Source organism: Microtus pennsylvanicus, chromosome 11 (genome assembly GCF_037038515.1).
Source record: "Microtus pennsylvanicus isolate mMicPen1 chromosome 11, mMicPen1.hap1, whole genome shotgun sequence".
NCBI lineage: Eukaryota > Metazoa > Chordata > Mammalia > Rodentia > Cricetidae > Microtus > Microtus pennsylvanicus.
Window position 1 is genome coordinate 24,485,287 of NC_134589.1, and position 13,274 is coordinate 24,498,560.

General features: G+C 49.5%; 1 protein-coding gene across 1 annotated transcript in view; it reads left to right on the forward strand.

Annotated features, from left to right (window-relative positions):
* Positions 1-618: 618 nt before the first annotated feature.
* Pip4k2b (phosphatidylinositol-5-phosphate 4-kinase type 2 beta) overlaps positions 619-13,274 on the forward strand; it is a 29,678-nt gene continuing 17,022 nt past the window's right edge. The window contains exons 1-2 of the mRNA XM_075990882.1: positions 619-952; positions 13,012-13,109. Of these exons, the coding sequence (XP_075846997.1) occupies positions 794-952; positions 13,012-13,109 (257 nt within the window). The 5' untranslated portion in view covers positions 619-793. The remainder of the gene's footprint in view (positions 953-13,011; positions 13,110-13,274) is intronic.

Here is a 13,274-nt window from a genome sequence, read left to right on the forward strand (position 1 = left end):
ACTTTAGAGAAGGCTAGGTGGCAGGTGGGTGGGCGCGCGGCCCATTCATAAAACCTACGATTCCCGGCCGGCTCCTCTGATTGGCCTCGGGAGAAGGGGGCGTGCCCGCGGGTGGAGCGCGCCGTCGGCCCAGGGGAGTGGGAAGGGCCACGCTTGGGTGGAGCGAGGGGGCGGTCCCTGGTTTTCCAGGCAGGACTTCCTTTTCCCAGGCCGCGTTATTCCTCTCTCCCCCGGGGTGGGCATGGTATGTCCCAGCCTCCTCGCAGGCCGGCCCCTCCGCCCATCCCGGAGCTGCGGCGCTGCCGCCATCTTGATGTCTCCGGTTGAGGCAAAGCCGAAGCCCGGCTCTGGGAGGGCCCGAGCAAGGAGCTTTCCTTCGGGAGTGCCTCAAGGCTGTGCATTACCCCTTCTTCACTCCCGCGCGTGAACACGGCTGGGCTCCTGGCAGAGCCGGGAGGAGGGGTGGGCGGAGCAGCCGCAGGCGCCCCGGGGCGGGCGGTACCATTCCGACGGGGAGGGGGGGCCGGGAGTAGGTGGGCGGTGCCGCCCGGAGGCGGGGTGAGGAACGGGCTGGCCCGGTCCCCGGGGCGGGGCGGGGCGGGGCGGCGAGGGCGGGGCGTGGGGCGGACGGAACCACCGGGGCGGGGTGGGGAGGTAACGGGACGGGCGCGACCATGGCTCCGTGAGGCAGCGGGGGTGGGGATCGGTTCGGGGGAGGCCTGGGGCCGCTCGCTGGTGCGCTGTCTCTGCCACCCCCCCTTTCGCCGCCGCCGCCGCCGCCGCCGCCCCGGGCATGTCGTCCAACTGCACCAGCACCACGGCGGTGGCGGTGGCGCCTCTCAGCGCCAGCAAAACCAAGACCAAGAAGAAGCATTTCGTGTGCCAGAAAGTGAAGCTATTCCGGGCCAGCGAGCCGATCCTCAGCGTTCTGATGTGGGGGGTGAACCACACGGTAACCAGCTTCCCCATGCGCGCCCCTACTCCCCAGGGCCTCGCCACGCTTGCCCCGCGGGTGACGCCTGCAACCCCTCCGCCGAGCCACTTGCATGCCCGCCCACCCGTGCACGCTGTCCGGCCGGGCGTGCATTCCGCGTTCTACACGCGAGGCCTGGTGTCCCCGTGCTATACCGTCGCCGTCTCCCCTTCGCTCCAGCTCCTCTGGCTTCCTGCGTCCGAATGCTTGCTCTGTGCAGCCCCCGGATCTCCGAGGGAAGGCCTGGGTGCTGCGACGCCGCCGCTTCTAACCTCCGCCTGCTTGTTGCATGGCTATCCCCCTTGTCCCTTAGAGCTGGCTGCCAGATCATTGCCCAGTTGACAGGGCAAGTGGCACTGGCTTGCCTGACTATTCCTGTTTGTGGTTGTTTGGTTGGTGTGGCTGCTCAAAGTTTCCCATCCTCTAGGCCTTCTTACCTCTCTCTGGCTGTGGAAATCCTCTCTGGGTTTCCTTTTTCTTCTTCTTCTTCTTCATGAAGATGTACACCAACTGGAGAAGCAGAGGCTTCTCTGAACCACAGGCTCTTGACTTGGGTCCCTTTGGATGAAGGAGAAGAGTGAACAGAAGGCCTGAGAGAGTGTAGACCTGGCTGTAGAAATAATAATGTCTACTCCGATCTTCTGTGGTGTTCATTTCAAAGACGTTGCCTTCTTGTCTATCCCACGGTTTTCCAGGATGTGATAAAGGCGATTGTTGTCCGAGATGCGTGGTCCCCCGGGTACTGGGTACTCTGAGACTGTGCAGTAGCCTCTGCCAAGAAGTTGGATGTGGACAGTTTGAGCTGGTTGACTGTTTATGTGCGGTTCATTTAGGGTCTGTCCTCTTCCTCTCTGAGGGCTTGCTCCTTGCCTTCTGGCCGTTCCTTTGTGAGTCCTTCCACTGGGAACAGGCAAGTGAGAGGACCCTAAGTTCAAAATGAGGGCAATATGAAGTGTTGGATCTCCTGTGGATCTCATTCTTGAGACTCCCTGGCTCTTCTGGACGCTTGAAATTGTCTGTAAGACCAAACAGTGACCCAGGGGCCCAGGATCAGCAAGACTTCATCTTCTGTTGCGTTGGTAGAAGACCTGGAGAGGTCTTTGGCTGGAGATTGAGGAGCTGCAGCCTCAGCCAGTGTGTCAGACCTCTGTGTCCCATACAGCAGAGCAACGTACAAACGAGGGTCCTTGCCAGCCTCTTGGTCTTGGGCAGGTTACGCCTTCCCTGCCCGCCCTGGGGTTAATGAGTATCCTGGCAGGGCAGTGTGATGCTTGGACCTCTAAAGCTGCTGGAGGTCAACACTGAACAGAGTTTGTTCCTCTTGCTTCCTGTTGCTGCTGGGGTCATCTGACATTTCCAGGGAAACTGGGTCAGCAAAATGTGAACCCTAAATCCCTTTCTGGAGGTCAGTCCTTGATTTTGTTTGACATACTCCTTTTTACTAGAAAGCGTCCTGTCTGGGCAGAGAGCTGGTAGAAGCCTGAAGGTGGTTAACTTCGGGTCCCTTATTTCCCATGTGAGACTGAAGCCTTTGGCAGAGGGTAGTATGGTTGTGGTCACCGTAAGACCCGTTCCTTGTCCAGCTCCAAGAAGCTTTGTTGGTTAGTGACAGTTTTTTTTTTTTTTTTTATAAAGACAGGGTTTCTCTGTGTAGTCCTGACTGTCCTGAAACTCACTCTGTAGACCAGGTTGACCTGGAACTCACAAAGATCTGCCTCTTCCTCTCAAGTGCTGGGGTTAAAAGCGCGCACCACCATCACCTGGCTATTCTTGAGTGACAGGTCTCTTATTCCTTTTACTCTCTCAGCCATGACTGAGGTTAGATGATCCTCGGAGAAAGTGTGTGTGTGTGTGTGTGTGTGTGTATGCACACATGCTTGTATGGATGTGTGTATGTGTGTGTCTGTGCACTTGGGTGCGCCTGCTGTGGTGTGTGTGTCTGTATGCACACATGCTTGTATGGATGTGTGTATGTGTGTGTCCATGCACTTGGGTGCTCCTGTTGTGCATACCAGTTCCTGTGAGTGTATATAGTATTTGGTTTTCTCACGGGCAGTTAGAAGTCGACAGAGATGTGGGTATGTGATGAAAGACTCAGAGCGGCAAGTAGACTGGGCGATCACCATTTCCCTTGGCTAACTTTGAGAAAGTGTGATGGGCTAGCTGGAAAAGCATTGACTTTAGGCAAGATCCGCACACTTCTGAACACGATGCTCCCGGGAGATGGGAGGGGGTGTGGAGCATCACCTGGACAGGCGAGCTTTGAAGGCCAGTTACCTGTCTTACTGCATCCTGGCATACAGCATGGTGCACAGGCTGCGTGTGAGTTAGGTACCCAGAAGGCCATTTCTCCAGGGGATCAGGGTTGCACTGCTCCTGCTGGGTTCCTGGCCTTTCCTGAAGATTCCCTGTCTCCAGAAGCTTCCTGTTACTCCTCTTCATCCCTTCAGACTTCAGACATCACCTTTTCTTCAGGTCTTCATTGGCCATTGAAACCTTTAGTCTTGCCGGGCGGTGGTGGCGCACGCCTTTAATCCCAGCACTCGGGAGGCAGAGACAGGCGGATCTCTGTGAGTTCGAGACCAGCCTGGTCTACAGAGCTAGTTCCAGGACAGGCTCCAAAACCACAGAGAAACCCTGTCTCGAAAAACCAAAAAAAAAAGAAAGAAAAGAAAGAAACCTTTAGTCGTGTAGGTCTGGAGCTAAAACAGTACATTACCTGTGAATGCCGGGTCTCTGCAAAAACCCCTTACCCCTCTCATGAGTCGGCTGCTTTACTTCTGGGTGGAAAGAAGAAGCCCTTATAAAGGAGCTGGTTTGTTTTGCTTGTTAAGAGAGGCGTTTGAACTCAGTGTTGTCACTGGAGTCCCTGGATAAGACAGGCAGTCACTGATCTCTGGAAGGAAAGAGGGTAGAAGCCGTTGGGCCGGACAGGGCGGAACTAGCGAGGAAAGAGAAAACTGGGGTTTTAGCGGATGATAACCTTGTTCCAAGGGTCTGGGATGAGGGAATAGGTACTCTCTGAAGGAACACGGAACAGGAGGGCTGCCCTGCCTGTGTTTGTGTGCCCCTAAGAAACCACACATATGCAGAGCTCACCAGGAGGAGTAGTAGCAGTGATGGGAACTCTGTATTTACTCATCTGAGAAAGCGCCAGCTCTTCCCCAGAGTGGCTAGCCCATTGTACTTTTCCACCAGCAGCATGTGATGTGATTGCTCCAGATCCTTGTCAACACTTGTTACTGTCTTTTTTAGCACAGGCATCCTAGTGGGTGTGAAACAGTATTTCATTGTGATTTTGATTTGCATTTCTCTGGTAACTAATGATGTTAAGCATCCTTCCATATGCGCTGGCCATTGTATACTTTCACTGGAGACTGTCTATTAAATCCTTTGTGCATCTAAAAACATTGTGCTTATTTATTTATCTATCTATCTATTTGGCAGTCCTAGAATATGGTTATAAATCCAGAGACTTGTACATGTTAGACAGGGAAGCACTTTTTTTTTTCTTTAACTTTAATAACCTCACATCAGGCTTCTGAAGAAAGAGAACCTTCAAGAAGGGCTGGCAATCCATCAGGAGCAATGCAGCCCTCATCCTCCTGGCTCAAGCTGGCCCCAAACTCTCTTTGTAGTCTAGGATGACCTTGAACTTCTGAACCTCCTGCCTGCACCTTCTGAGTGCTAGATTTACATGCATGTATCATTACTCTCAGTTTTATGCAGTGCTGGCTACCAAACCCAGGACCATGTACAAGCTAGGCAAGTACTCTGCCAACTGAGTTATACCCTTAGCCTCTTTCCATTTTTCTTATTATTATTTTAAATGGGATCTCACTTAGTTGCACTGGGTGGCCTAAACTTCCTCTGTGTTCCAGGCAGGCCTTGGATTTGCAGTCTTCCTAAGTAGCTGGGGTTATTTTCTTTTGAGCCAGGATCTCACTGTGTGGCGTGTAACCTGCCTGCTTCTTCCTCCCCGTTGCGGAAGCGTGAACCACTGTGCCCAGCCTTGCTTCTTACTCAGCCTGTTTAGCCTCTGCATTATTTATGCTCATGGCTCGTGGAATTAATCATGTGGATAATCCAAAAGCCATTTCTGTGAGGAGATGCGACAGACTTGCCCCCCAATGCGGTGTGCTGAGCCTGGCATTCAGATGGGTCTGTGTTCTGTGATGCTCTTGATGCTGCAGAAGAGACAGGCTCTGGACCGTGCAGACGGGAAAGCAAGTGTACCTCTTCTAGACCGTGCCTGCTATAAAACTTTAAGTTCCCTTTGTCTACCAAGTAAAGCTTCTTTTTATCTTTCTGCTACTTGAGGCTTCACACTCCGGCCATAGCCTCGGCAGCTAACCCTCCCTTCCTCCAGATGAGCAAATACTGGCACTAACAGCAGTCTTGCTTGTCTCTCCCTTATCCTCAGACCCCAACTCCCTTGTTTTTTCTGCTCATCCATCCCTCAGCTCAACATTTATCAAGCAACTTTTTAGTTCCAGTCACACACTAAGGGTTCTCAGCCAAGCAGAGAAATCGACGTGTAAAGAAATAATTACTGCCAGGTGGTGGTGGCGCAAGCCTTTAATCCCAGCATTCTGGAGGCAGAGGCAGGTGGATCTCTGTGAGTTCAAGGCCAGCCTGGACTACAGAGCTGTTCCGGGACTGGCTCCATAGTTACTGGGAAACCCTGTCATGAAACCCCCCTCAAAAAAAAAAAAAGAAAGAAAGTAAAACAGTTACTTACCCTGGCCTGTGAGATGGCCTAGCAGGTAGTGTCTGACCATATGTGTTCAATTCCTGGGACTCACATGGTGGAGGACAGGGGAAAACGGCCCCTATTCATTGTCCTCTAACCTACACACATGCGTCTTGGCACTCATGATAAACAATAAATAAATAAGTAGATGCAGCTTTACAAATTACCCTAAATGTGACACTTAGCTCGTGAAGATGCGCAGAGGAATGGGTAATTAATTAAACCTGGGGGAAGCAGGGAGGAGCCTTTCGGACATGGCTGACTTTTAGCCAGATCTTGGATTATTTTCATGGTCTTTCTCCTTTCCATTCTTTTTACTTATCCTTTTGTTTTGTTTTACAAAAACAGAGTTTCTCTGTGTATCCCTGGCTGTCTGGAACTAGCTGTGTAGACCAGGCTGGCCTTGAACTCACAGAGACCCCACTGCCCCAGCCTCCCAAGCACTGGGATTAAAAGCGTGCGCCACCGTGCCCAGCACCTTTTCATTCTTATCGCCCTTACCTACTGTTTGAACTGTTGCAGTGGGCCCATCAGTGACTTTCCTGCACATTGGGGCACACATGCACACAAAATAAGTAATTGAGGGACAAAAACACATAGAAAAGAAAATTATTAAATATATTGATGTTACAGTCTTAGAAAGCATCAACCTGGGATTTAGTCAGTAAAAAAAGCACCTGCTATTTTCGTTATTAATTAATCTTTCATGGCTCTGGATGTTGAACTCAGAGCCTTGCACGTGCTAGGTAGGCAAGTGCTCTAATACTAAACTACATCCCAAAACCTTCATTTTATTATTTTTATTTTTTAACCTGGCTACCTTGCCACCCTGACTCTTTTTCATTTGATTTTAAAACATTTATTTATGTATTTTGTTTGTTTGTTTGTGATCCTGTGTGTGTGGAGGCCAGAGGGCAGGTTTTAGGAGTCAATTTTTCCTCCCAACAGGAGAATTCCAGGGATGGAACTCAGGCCACCAGGCTTCGTAACAGGTGTCTTTACCTGCCAAGCCGTCACCCTGGCCCCACAGCCCACCCACTCTCCTGCCCTCTTTTTAAACTCTTTGAGACATGTTTTTCAAAACTGCCCTTCAACTTGCTCCGAAACCTAGTGCAGGCTGGTCTCGAATTCATGATCTCTCCAGGTTAGCCTGCTACACCACAAGGTCCAGTTAGCTGTTACTGATATTCCTAACGTGATGGAGCATTTACTTGTCTTGGCTCTGTCACCCCACCCCCACCCTTTGCCCCTGACCTGTAGTGCTGCCCCCCCCCACGTGTGTTTGCACACTTACTGCTCCAGAAACACGCGCGTTATTTTGAACCTGAGGCTTGGTGCTCACTATCCCCACCACCACTTGGAATTCCCTTCCTCTGGCTTGTTTTGGAGAATGACTCTAGACCTTACCCAGATGCACTTCTCTGTCCCTGGCTCCAGCAAGCAGAGCTTTCCCACTTGCCGGCAGAGCCAGCCGCCCCGTAGTCTGTTTTTTCTTTTTCATCTCCCTTTATATTCCGCGCAGTTCCAGCGCTCATCACATCGCTTCTGTTACTTGTCTGTCCTCCCAGCCAAATGGAAAGATGTCTTTTTGTTTGTATATCCCGAGCTCTGGCCTCAAGTCAATGGAGTAGAAGTTTGGCAGAGACTGAGCCAGACCAGGAAAGGTATTGAATGCTAGGCTAAGGAATTACAGCTTTGCCCTGACTTGATGAGGAGCCTTAGAAGGTTTCTTTGTTTTGTTTTGTTTTTTGTTGTTTGTTTGTTTTTTGCTTTTGAGATAGCGTTTCTCTGTGTAGCTCTGGCTGTCCTGAAACTTGCTCTGTAGACCAGACTAGCTTTGAACTCACAGAGATCTGCCTGCCTCTGCTTCCTGAGTGCTGAGATTAAAGGTGTTTTTCACCACCTCCTGGCAGCCATGAAAGATTTTTAAAAAACAAAACAAAACAGATTAACTCCATCTTACATCTTGTTCCTTCTTTTCTTTTTTTGTTAGAAAATTTATGTTTCATTTTACATACCAACTCCAGTTCTCCCTCCTTCCCCTTCTGCCCCCTACCTACTCTCCCTTCCCATCCCCCTCCACTCCTCAGAGTGCTTAAGGCCTTTTTTGGGGAGTCAACAAAGTTTGGTGTACCATCTTGAGGCAGGACCAAGTTCCCCCCCACCCCTATATCAAGGCTGAGCAAGGTATCCCACTATAGGGAACGGGCTCCAAAAAGCCAGTTCATGCACCTGGGATAGGTCCTGGTGCCACTGCCAGGCTCCCCTCCCCAAACAGATCAAGCCACGTAACTGTCACCCATCATAAAAAATTTTTAAACAGAGATGTAATGTAATCTTATTGTAGGCTCTCCCAGTGTGGAGTATTCTTGGCAGTGCCTGGAGCGGCTTAGGTGCCCTGTCTCTAGCCTGATGTGTCAGGGCCAGAGCTGCCCTTAGAACCTTTGCTCATTCTCTTCGAGAATCGTGTACTCTCGGAGAGTCCCTGTGTCGGGTTAGTTTCATGCCCCCAAGAGCATGTCTTGTTTCTTTTGTGTATACAATATCCCCCTATCCACCCTCCTCCTGCCACGTATATATCTAAGATGGAAAATCATATAGTGGCTGTTTTGATAAGTACTGTTCAATTGAAATTGAATAAAGCTCTCTAGGGATATAAAATTTAGCACAACTAAGTGGGGGTTCTTACTTCTGATCCCTAGAGTGAATTACCACCTGTGTATGCGGCTCCGTGGAAACAAAGGTGAGATCTAGATTGTTTGCCATTGTTTTAGCTGCATTTAAAAGTTCCGTTACGAGGTTGTATACTCAATAACGAGGATGAAATTGAAAAGCTCGCCAGTGTACAGCCATTTAAACTTTCTTACAGTAAGAGTTCCATGAAGGGCTGGAGAGATGGCTCAGGAGTTAAGCGCTTGCTTGCTGCTGTTTCAGAGTACTAGAGTTTGGTTCCTAGCTTCTGTAACTCCAGCTAAAGAAGTGTGGGCTGCTCTTGCAGGGGACCCCCCCAGTTCTGCTTTCTATTTCCAACCCTGGAGATGAGTAGCTCCATCCCCAGAGGATCTGACACCCTCTTCTAGCCCCCTCAGCTACCTACACTCATGTACATATCTATACACAGACATACACATATATGCATAAAATAAAGCTTTAAAAAAAAAAGATTCAGAGAATTAATGAGTAACACATTCCCTTGTAGGTCCTGTTAGAATAATTCAGCCTGGTCCTATTAGAATAATCAGCCATGGTTAATAGACAGTCTTTTCTAGTTCCAGAAGTGTCAAGCCCTGGCCTTAGCACTAAGTTTGTGACTTAGACTAATCTAGAATCAGCTTGTAGCAGCGTATATAATGTTTGGGAGTAAACATATTCTCTGAGCCAAGGAAATGTTCTTCCTAATGGAGGGATGAACCGGAAAGCCAGAAGTGAAGTTTGGTATGTGCATGACGGTGATCTGAGCACGGGAAAACAGAGGCAGTAGGGTCACGTGTTTGAGGCCAGCCTGCTCTACACATCAGATGCCAGGCCAGCCTGGTCTGCATAGGAAGGCAGAGTCTCAGTAAAGAAAAGTCAGAGTTGCATAAGAGCCCTGCACTCCGTTTTCTGTAGTGCCCTTTGTTTTTATGTTTTTGGTTTCCTTTTGTTTTGAGATCAAGCCTAACCACCCTGCAGGCCTGAATGGCCCAGAACCAGCTTTGTAGACCAGGCTGGCCTCCAACTCAAACAGATCTGCCTGCTTCTGCTTCCCAAGTGTGGGAATCAAAGGCAGGCCTGCTTGCTTCTTTGTTGTTAGTGTTCATGGTCCCTGTCGGATTCACCCTCCTGCCTCTGCCTTCTCGCTGCCAGGATCCAGGCATGCCCACCACACCCACTCTTTTCAGACAGAATCCTTCTGTGTATCCCAGGCTGGCCTTAAACTCGAGGTCCTCCTGCTTCAGCCTCCCGAGTGTCTAGTTCTCTTTTAACTTTGAGGGTAAGACTTGAAACGCCAGGAAAAGGATGTGGGATAGCCACCATGAATTAATTGTCTCTGATGGCAGGAAAACCAGGAAACGGGCTGGTTTCCGCTGTAGGCACAGATTAGACGGTCGTGTTCTCTTGTGAGCACCCTTGCAGGGCAACTGTGCTTTTGATTGCTGGAAGGCGTAGCCAAGAAAGGTCATCGCAGGAGATGGTGAATGGAAATTGTAAAACTTTATTTATCAAGGAAAACTGGGCCTACAATAAAGCACAAATTTTTAATGTGCAGTTTACTGACTTCTGACAAAGAAGGATATGCTCATGTGACCAAACAACAGGCTTCTTAGGAGGGGAGGGGATGAGGGATTTGTGACAGGGTTTCTCTGTGTTAACAACTCTGGCTGTCCTGGAACTTGCTTCATAGACCAGACTGGCCTGGAACTCACAGAGATCCAGTTTTTTGGTTTTTTTTTTTTTATATTTACTTTTTATTTATTCTGCAGTGCTAGGGATCGAACCCAGGACCTTGTGTATGCTAGTCGGGTGCTCTGCCAATGAGTTACATGGCTAGCCTTTTGCCTTGTTTTGTTTTAGAAAGGGTCTCATGTAGCTCAGTTGGCTTTGCACTCTTGATTTTTCTCTTCCCAAATGCTGGGATTACTGACATGTGCCACCACTCCTGGTCCTCGATGATTTTCATTGCCCTGGAACATTCTGTTGCTGCTTTTTGGGTTGTTTAGTTGGTTATTTGGAGACAGGGTCTTTCTTTGTAGCCCTGACTGTCCTGAAACTTGCTATGTAGATCAGGCTGGCCTTGAACTCATAGTTTCCACCTCCCTCTGCCTCCAGAGTGCTGGGGTGCTCCTAAAGGTGTGTGCTACCATGCCTGAGAAGGAACATGTTTCTTATGTCCGCTTCCTCTTGGCAATTCCCAGCCTACCCAGGCTGTAGTGTGATTTCTCATGTAGATGGAATTACTTGGCATGTGCTTCTGTGTCGGTTCCAGTCAAGGCTTTGCCAGCCGTAGGTTAAATACCCCCGCACACACTCCGTATTCCTCAGTTTACCTGTAAGTGCAACGGGCTCTTCACCAACTCTGGGGAAATGGTTTGCTAACCCAATTAACTTGAAACTTACTCCATCACCTGACATTTCGAAGTAAAAGAAGATTTAGACTATAAAAGGAGAAGCAAATTAAATACCGGTTCCCCCATTTGTACTCCTGATGGAGTCCTAATGACTATAGGTTATCCCCTTCCTGCCACATGGGGCCTCCTGTAGATAATAGAGGTTCTGCAAAGACCGTGTCTGGGAGACCCAGGCTGTGCCCCTCACCCCCAGTCCATTAAGTCACAACTAAGGTTTCCGCAGTAAATCCTGAATGCATTAGATGCATTAGTGGCCACTGGGTTGAGGGTCAAATGTCAAATGCTCTGCTGTGATAGCGGAGGACATCTGTGGCTGATTAGACCACTAATTGGCTAAGCAGGATGAGGAAGTGCAGGATCTGCCCTCAGCTCTGCACCAATGAGGAGCCGGCCTCTGTCCAGGCCTCTAGGGGCGCGCGCGCGCGCGCGTGTGTGTGTGTGTGTGTGTGTGTGTGTGTGTGTGTGTGTGTATGTGGTGTCTCCCTGGCTCCCCATTCAAGCCTCTATTTGAATGTGGTGTGTGTATGTGTGCATATATGTGTTGTGTCTCCCTGGCTCCCTGTCCAGGCCTCTATTACCTGGGGGTGGGGTGTGTGTGTGTGTAAGTTGTGTCTCCCTGGCTCCCCATCCAGGCCTCTATTACCTGGGGTGGGATGTGGGTGTGTGGGTATGTGGGTGTCTTCTGGCTCCCCGTTCAAACCTCTATTATCTGGATGTGGTGTGTGTGTATATGTGTGTATGTATGTGTTGTGTCTCCCTGGCTCCCCGTCCAGGCCTCTACTACCTGGGGGTGCAGTGTATGTGTGTGTGTGCATGTTTGACACTGAGAAGGCTTGTTTGTAGTAGGGGCAAGGTATCTCCCCAACAGTTCAGCATAGGCAGGTTGTTGCATGGTGAACTGGTCTTGCTTTCGTTAGGAGGATCAAAGTGAGCCAGGGCCAGGTGTCTAACTCCTCAGCTTACTAATCTTTTTTTTTTTCTTTTTTTCCTGAGACAGGTTCTTACTATGTAGCCTTGGCTAGCCTGGAACTCTATGTAGATCAGGCTGGCCTTGAATTCAGGCTGCCTCTTGAGTACTGAGATTAAAGGCGTGTAACACGCACCTCGATCCCTTTAATTTTAACCATTATTCTCTGGAGATAGACGGTATACCCACAAAGATCCACCCATTTTTTTCCTAGCCATGAGCTAATGTCTTGAGTGGTCCTCGGTTTGTACTAAGATAACCAAAGGCTTCAGTTAGTATGCACTGAGGTTGCAGGGCATTCATTTATAAATGTATTTATTACGGTTGACTAATATTTATCGAATAACTCTCAGGTTAAGTAAGGGTGCCATCATGGAGTCCCCAGAGGTCACTAGGTGATCTCTGCTAGCACAATCAGTGGCCTGGCACGTGGAAAGTTCTGGAGTTGACCTCTAGCACTAGAAAGAAAAGAAAGATCAGTCATGGCCTTGCCTAGCTGAAGTCCAGCAAGCCATGAGGTTTATCAGCATTAACCACAATATTTGGGAGGCCTGGGGAGCAAGGAAAGCTTCGTGGAACATGTGCCCAGCTAACTCAGTCAGTAGAGTACGAGACTCTTACCTCGGGGTCGTGGGTTCTAGCCCCAGTAGGGCACCATTGTGTAAATAGAGACTCTTCTTTCGTTTTCTGGCTGCCCGGACCCGAATAACCACACAAGATCTATATTAATTCCAACACTGTTTGGCCAATGGCTCAGGCAAATTCCTAGCTAGCTCTTACATCTTAAATTAACCCATTTCTACTAATCTGTGCATTGCCACAAGGCTGTGGCTTACTGGCCAGAGTCTGGTGTCCTTCTTCTTTGGGAGCTACATGGCTTCTGCCTAACTTTACCTTTTTTCCTCCTCGATCTTCGCTTGGATTTCTCACCTTGCTATATTCTGCCTTTGCCATAGGCCAAAGCAGCGTCTTTATTAACCAGTGGTAATAAAACATTTACAGCAGACTGGGGGGGGGATCCCACATCGAACTCCACCTTGTTAGGCAGAGGAGACTCAACAGGTGGAGGTGTGGCTGGGAATGAATTACTCCAAAGAAGAGCGGAAGCAGGGGAGAGAGCCTGGAGGGGGAATACAGTCCGAGTTGCACCTTCCTGTCTCTAAGGCTGTGACCTCCTGGTTAAGTCCCTCGCTTTGGCCTTGCTTTGCAGATCAATGAGCTGAGCAATGTCCCTGTCCCTGTCATGCTAATGCCAGACGACTTCAAAGCTTACAGCAAGATCAAGGTGGACAATCATCTCTTCAATAAGTAAGTAGGCTCCTGTGGGGAGGGCTGGGTTTTGTGGACAGCCTTTTACTTCCTTGAAGTGCTTGACATGTGTCACAAGTACACTTGTTGGCAGAGTTGACAGACAGGCCTGGAGGATGCAATTAAAATGTGATTTCCCCCATGCATGTCATCTTCCTGTATCAG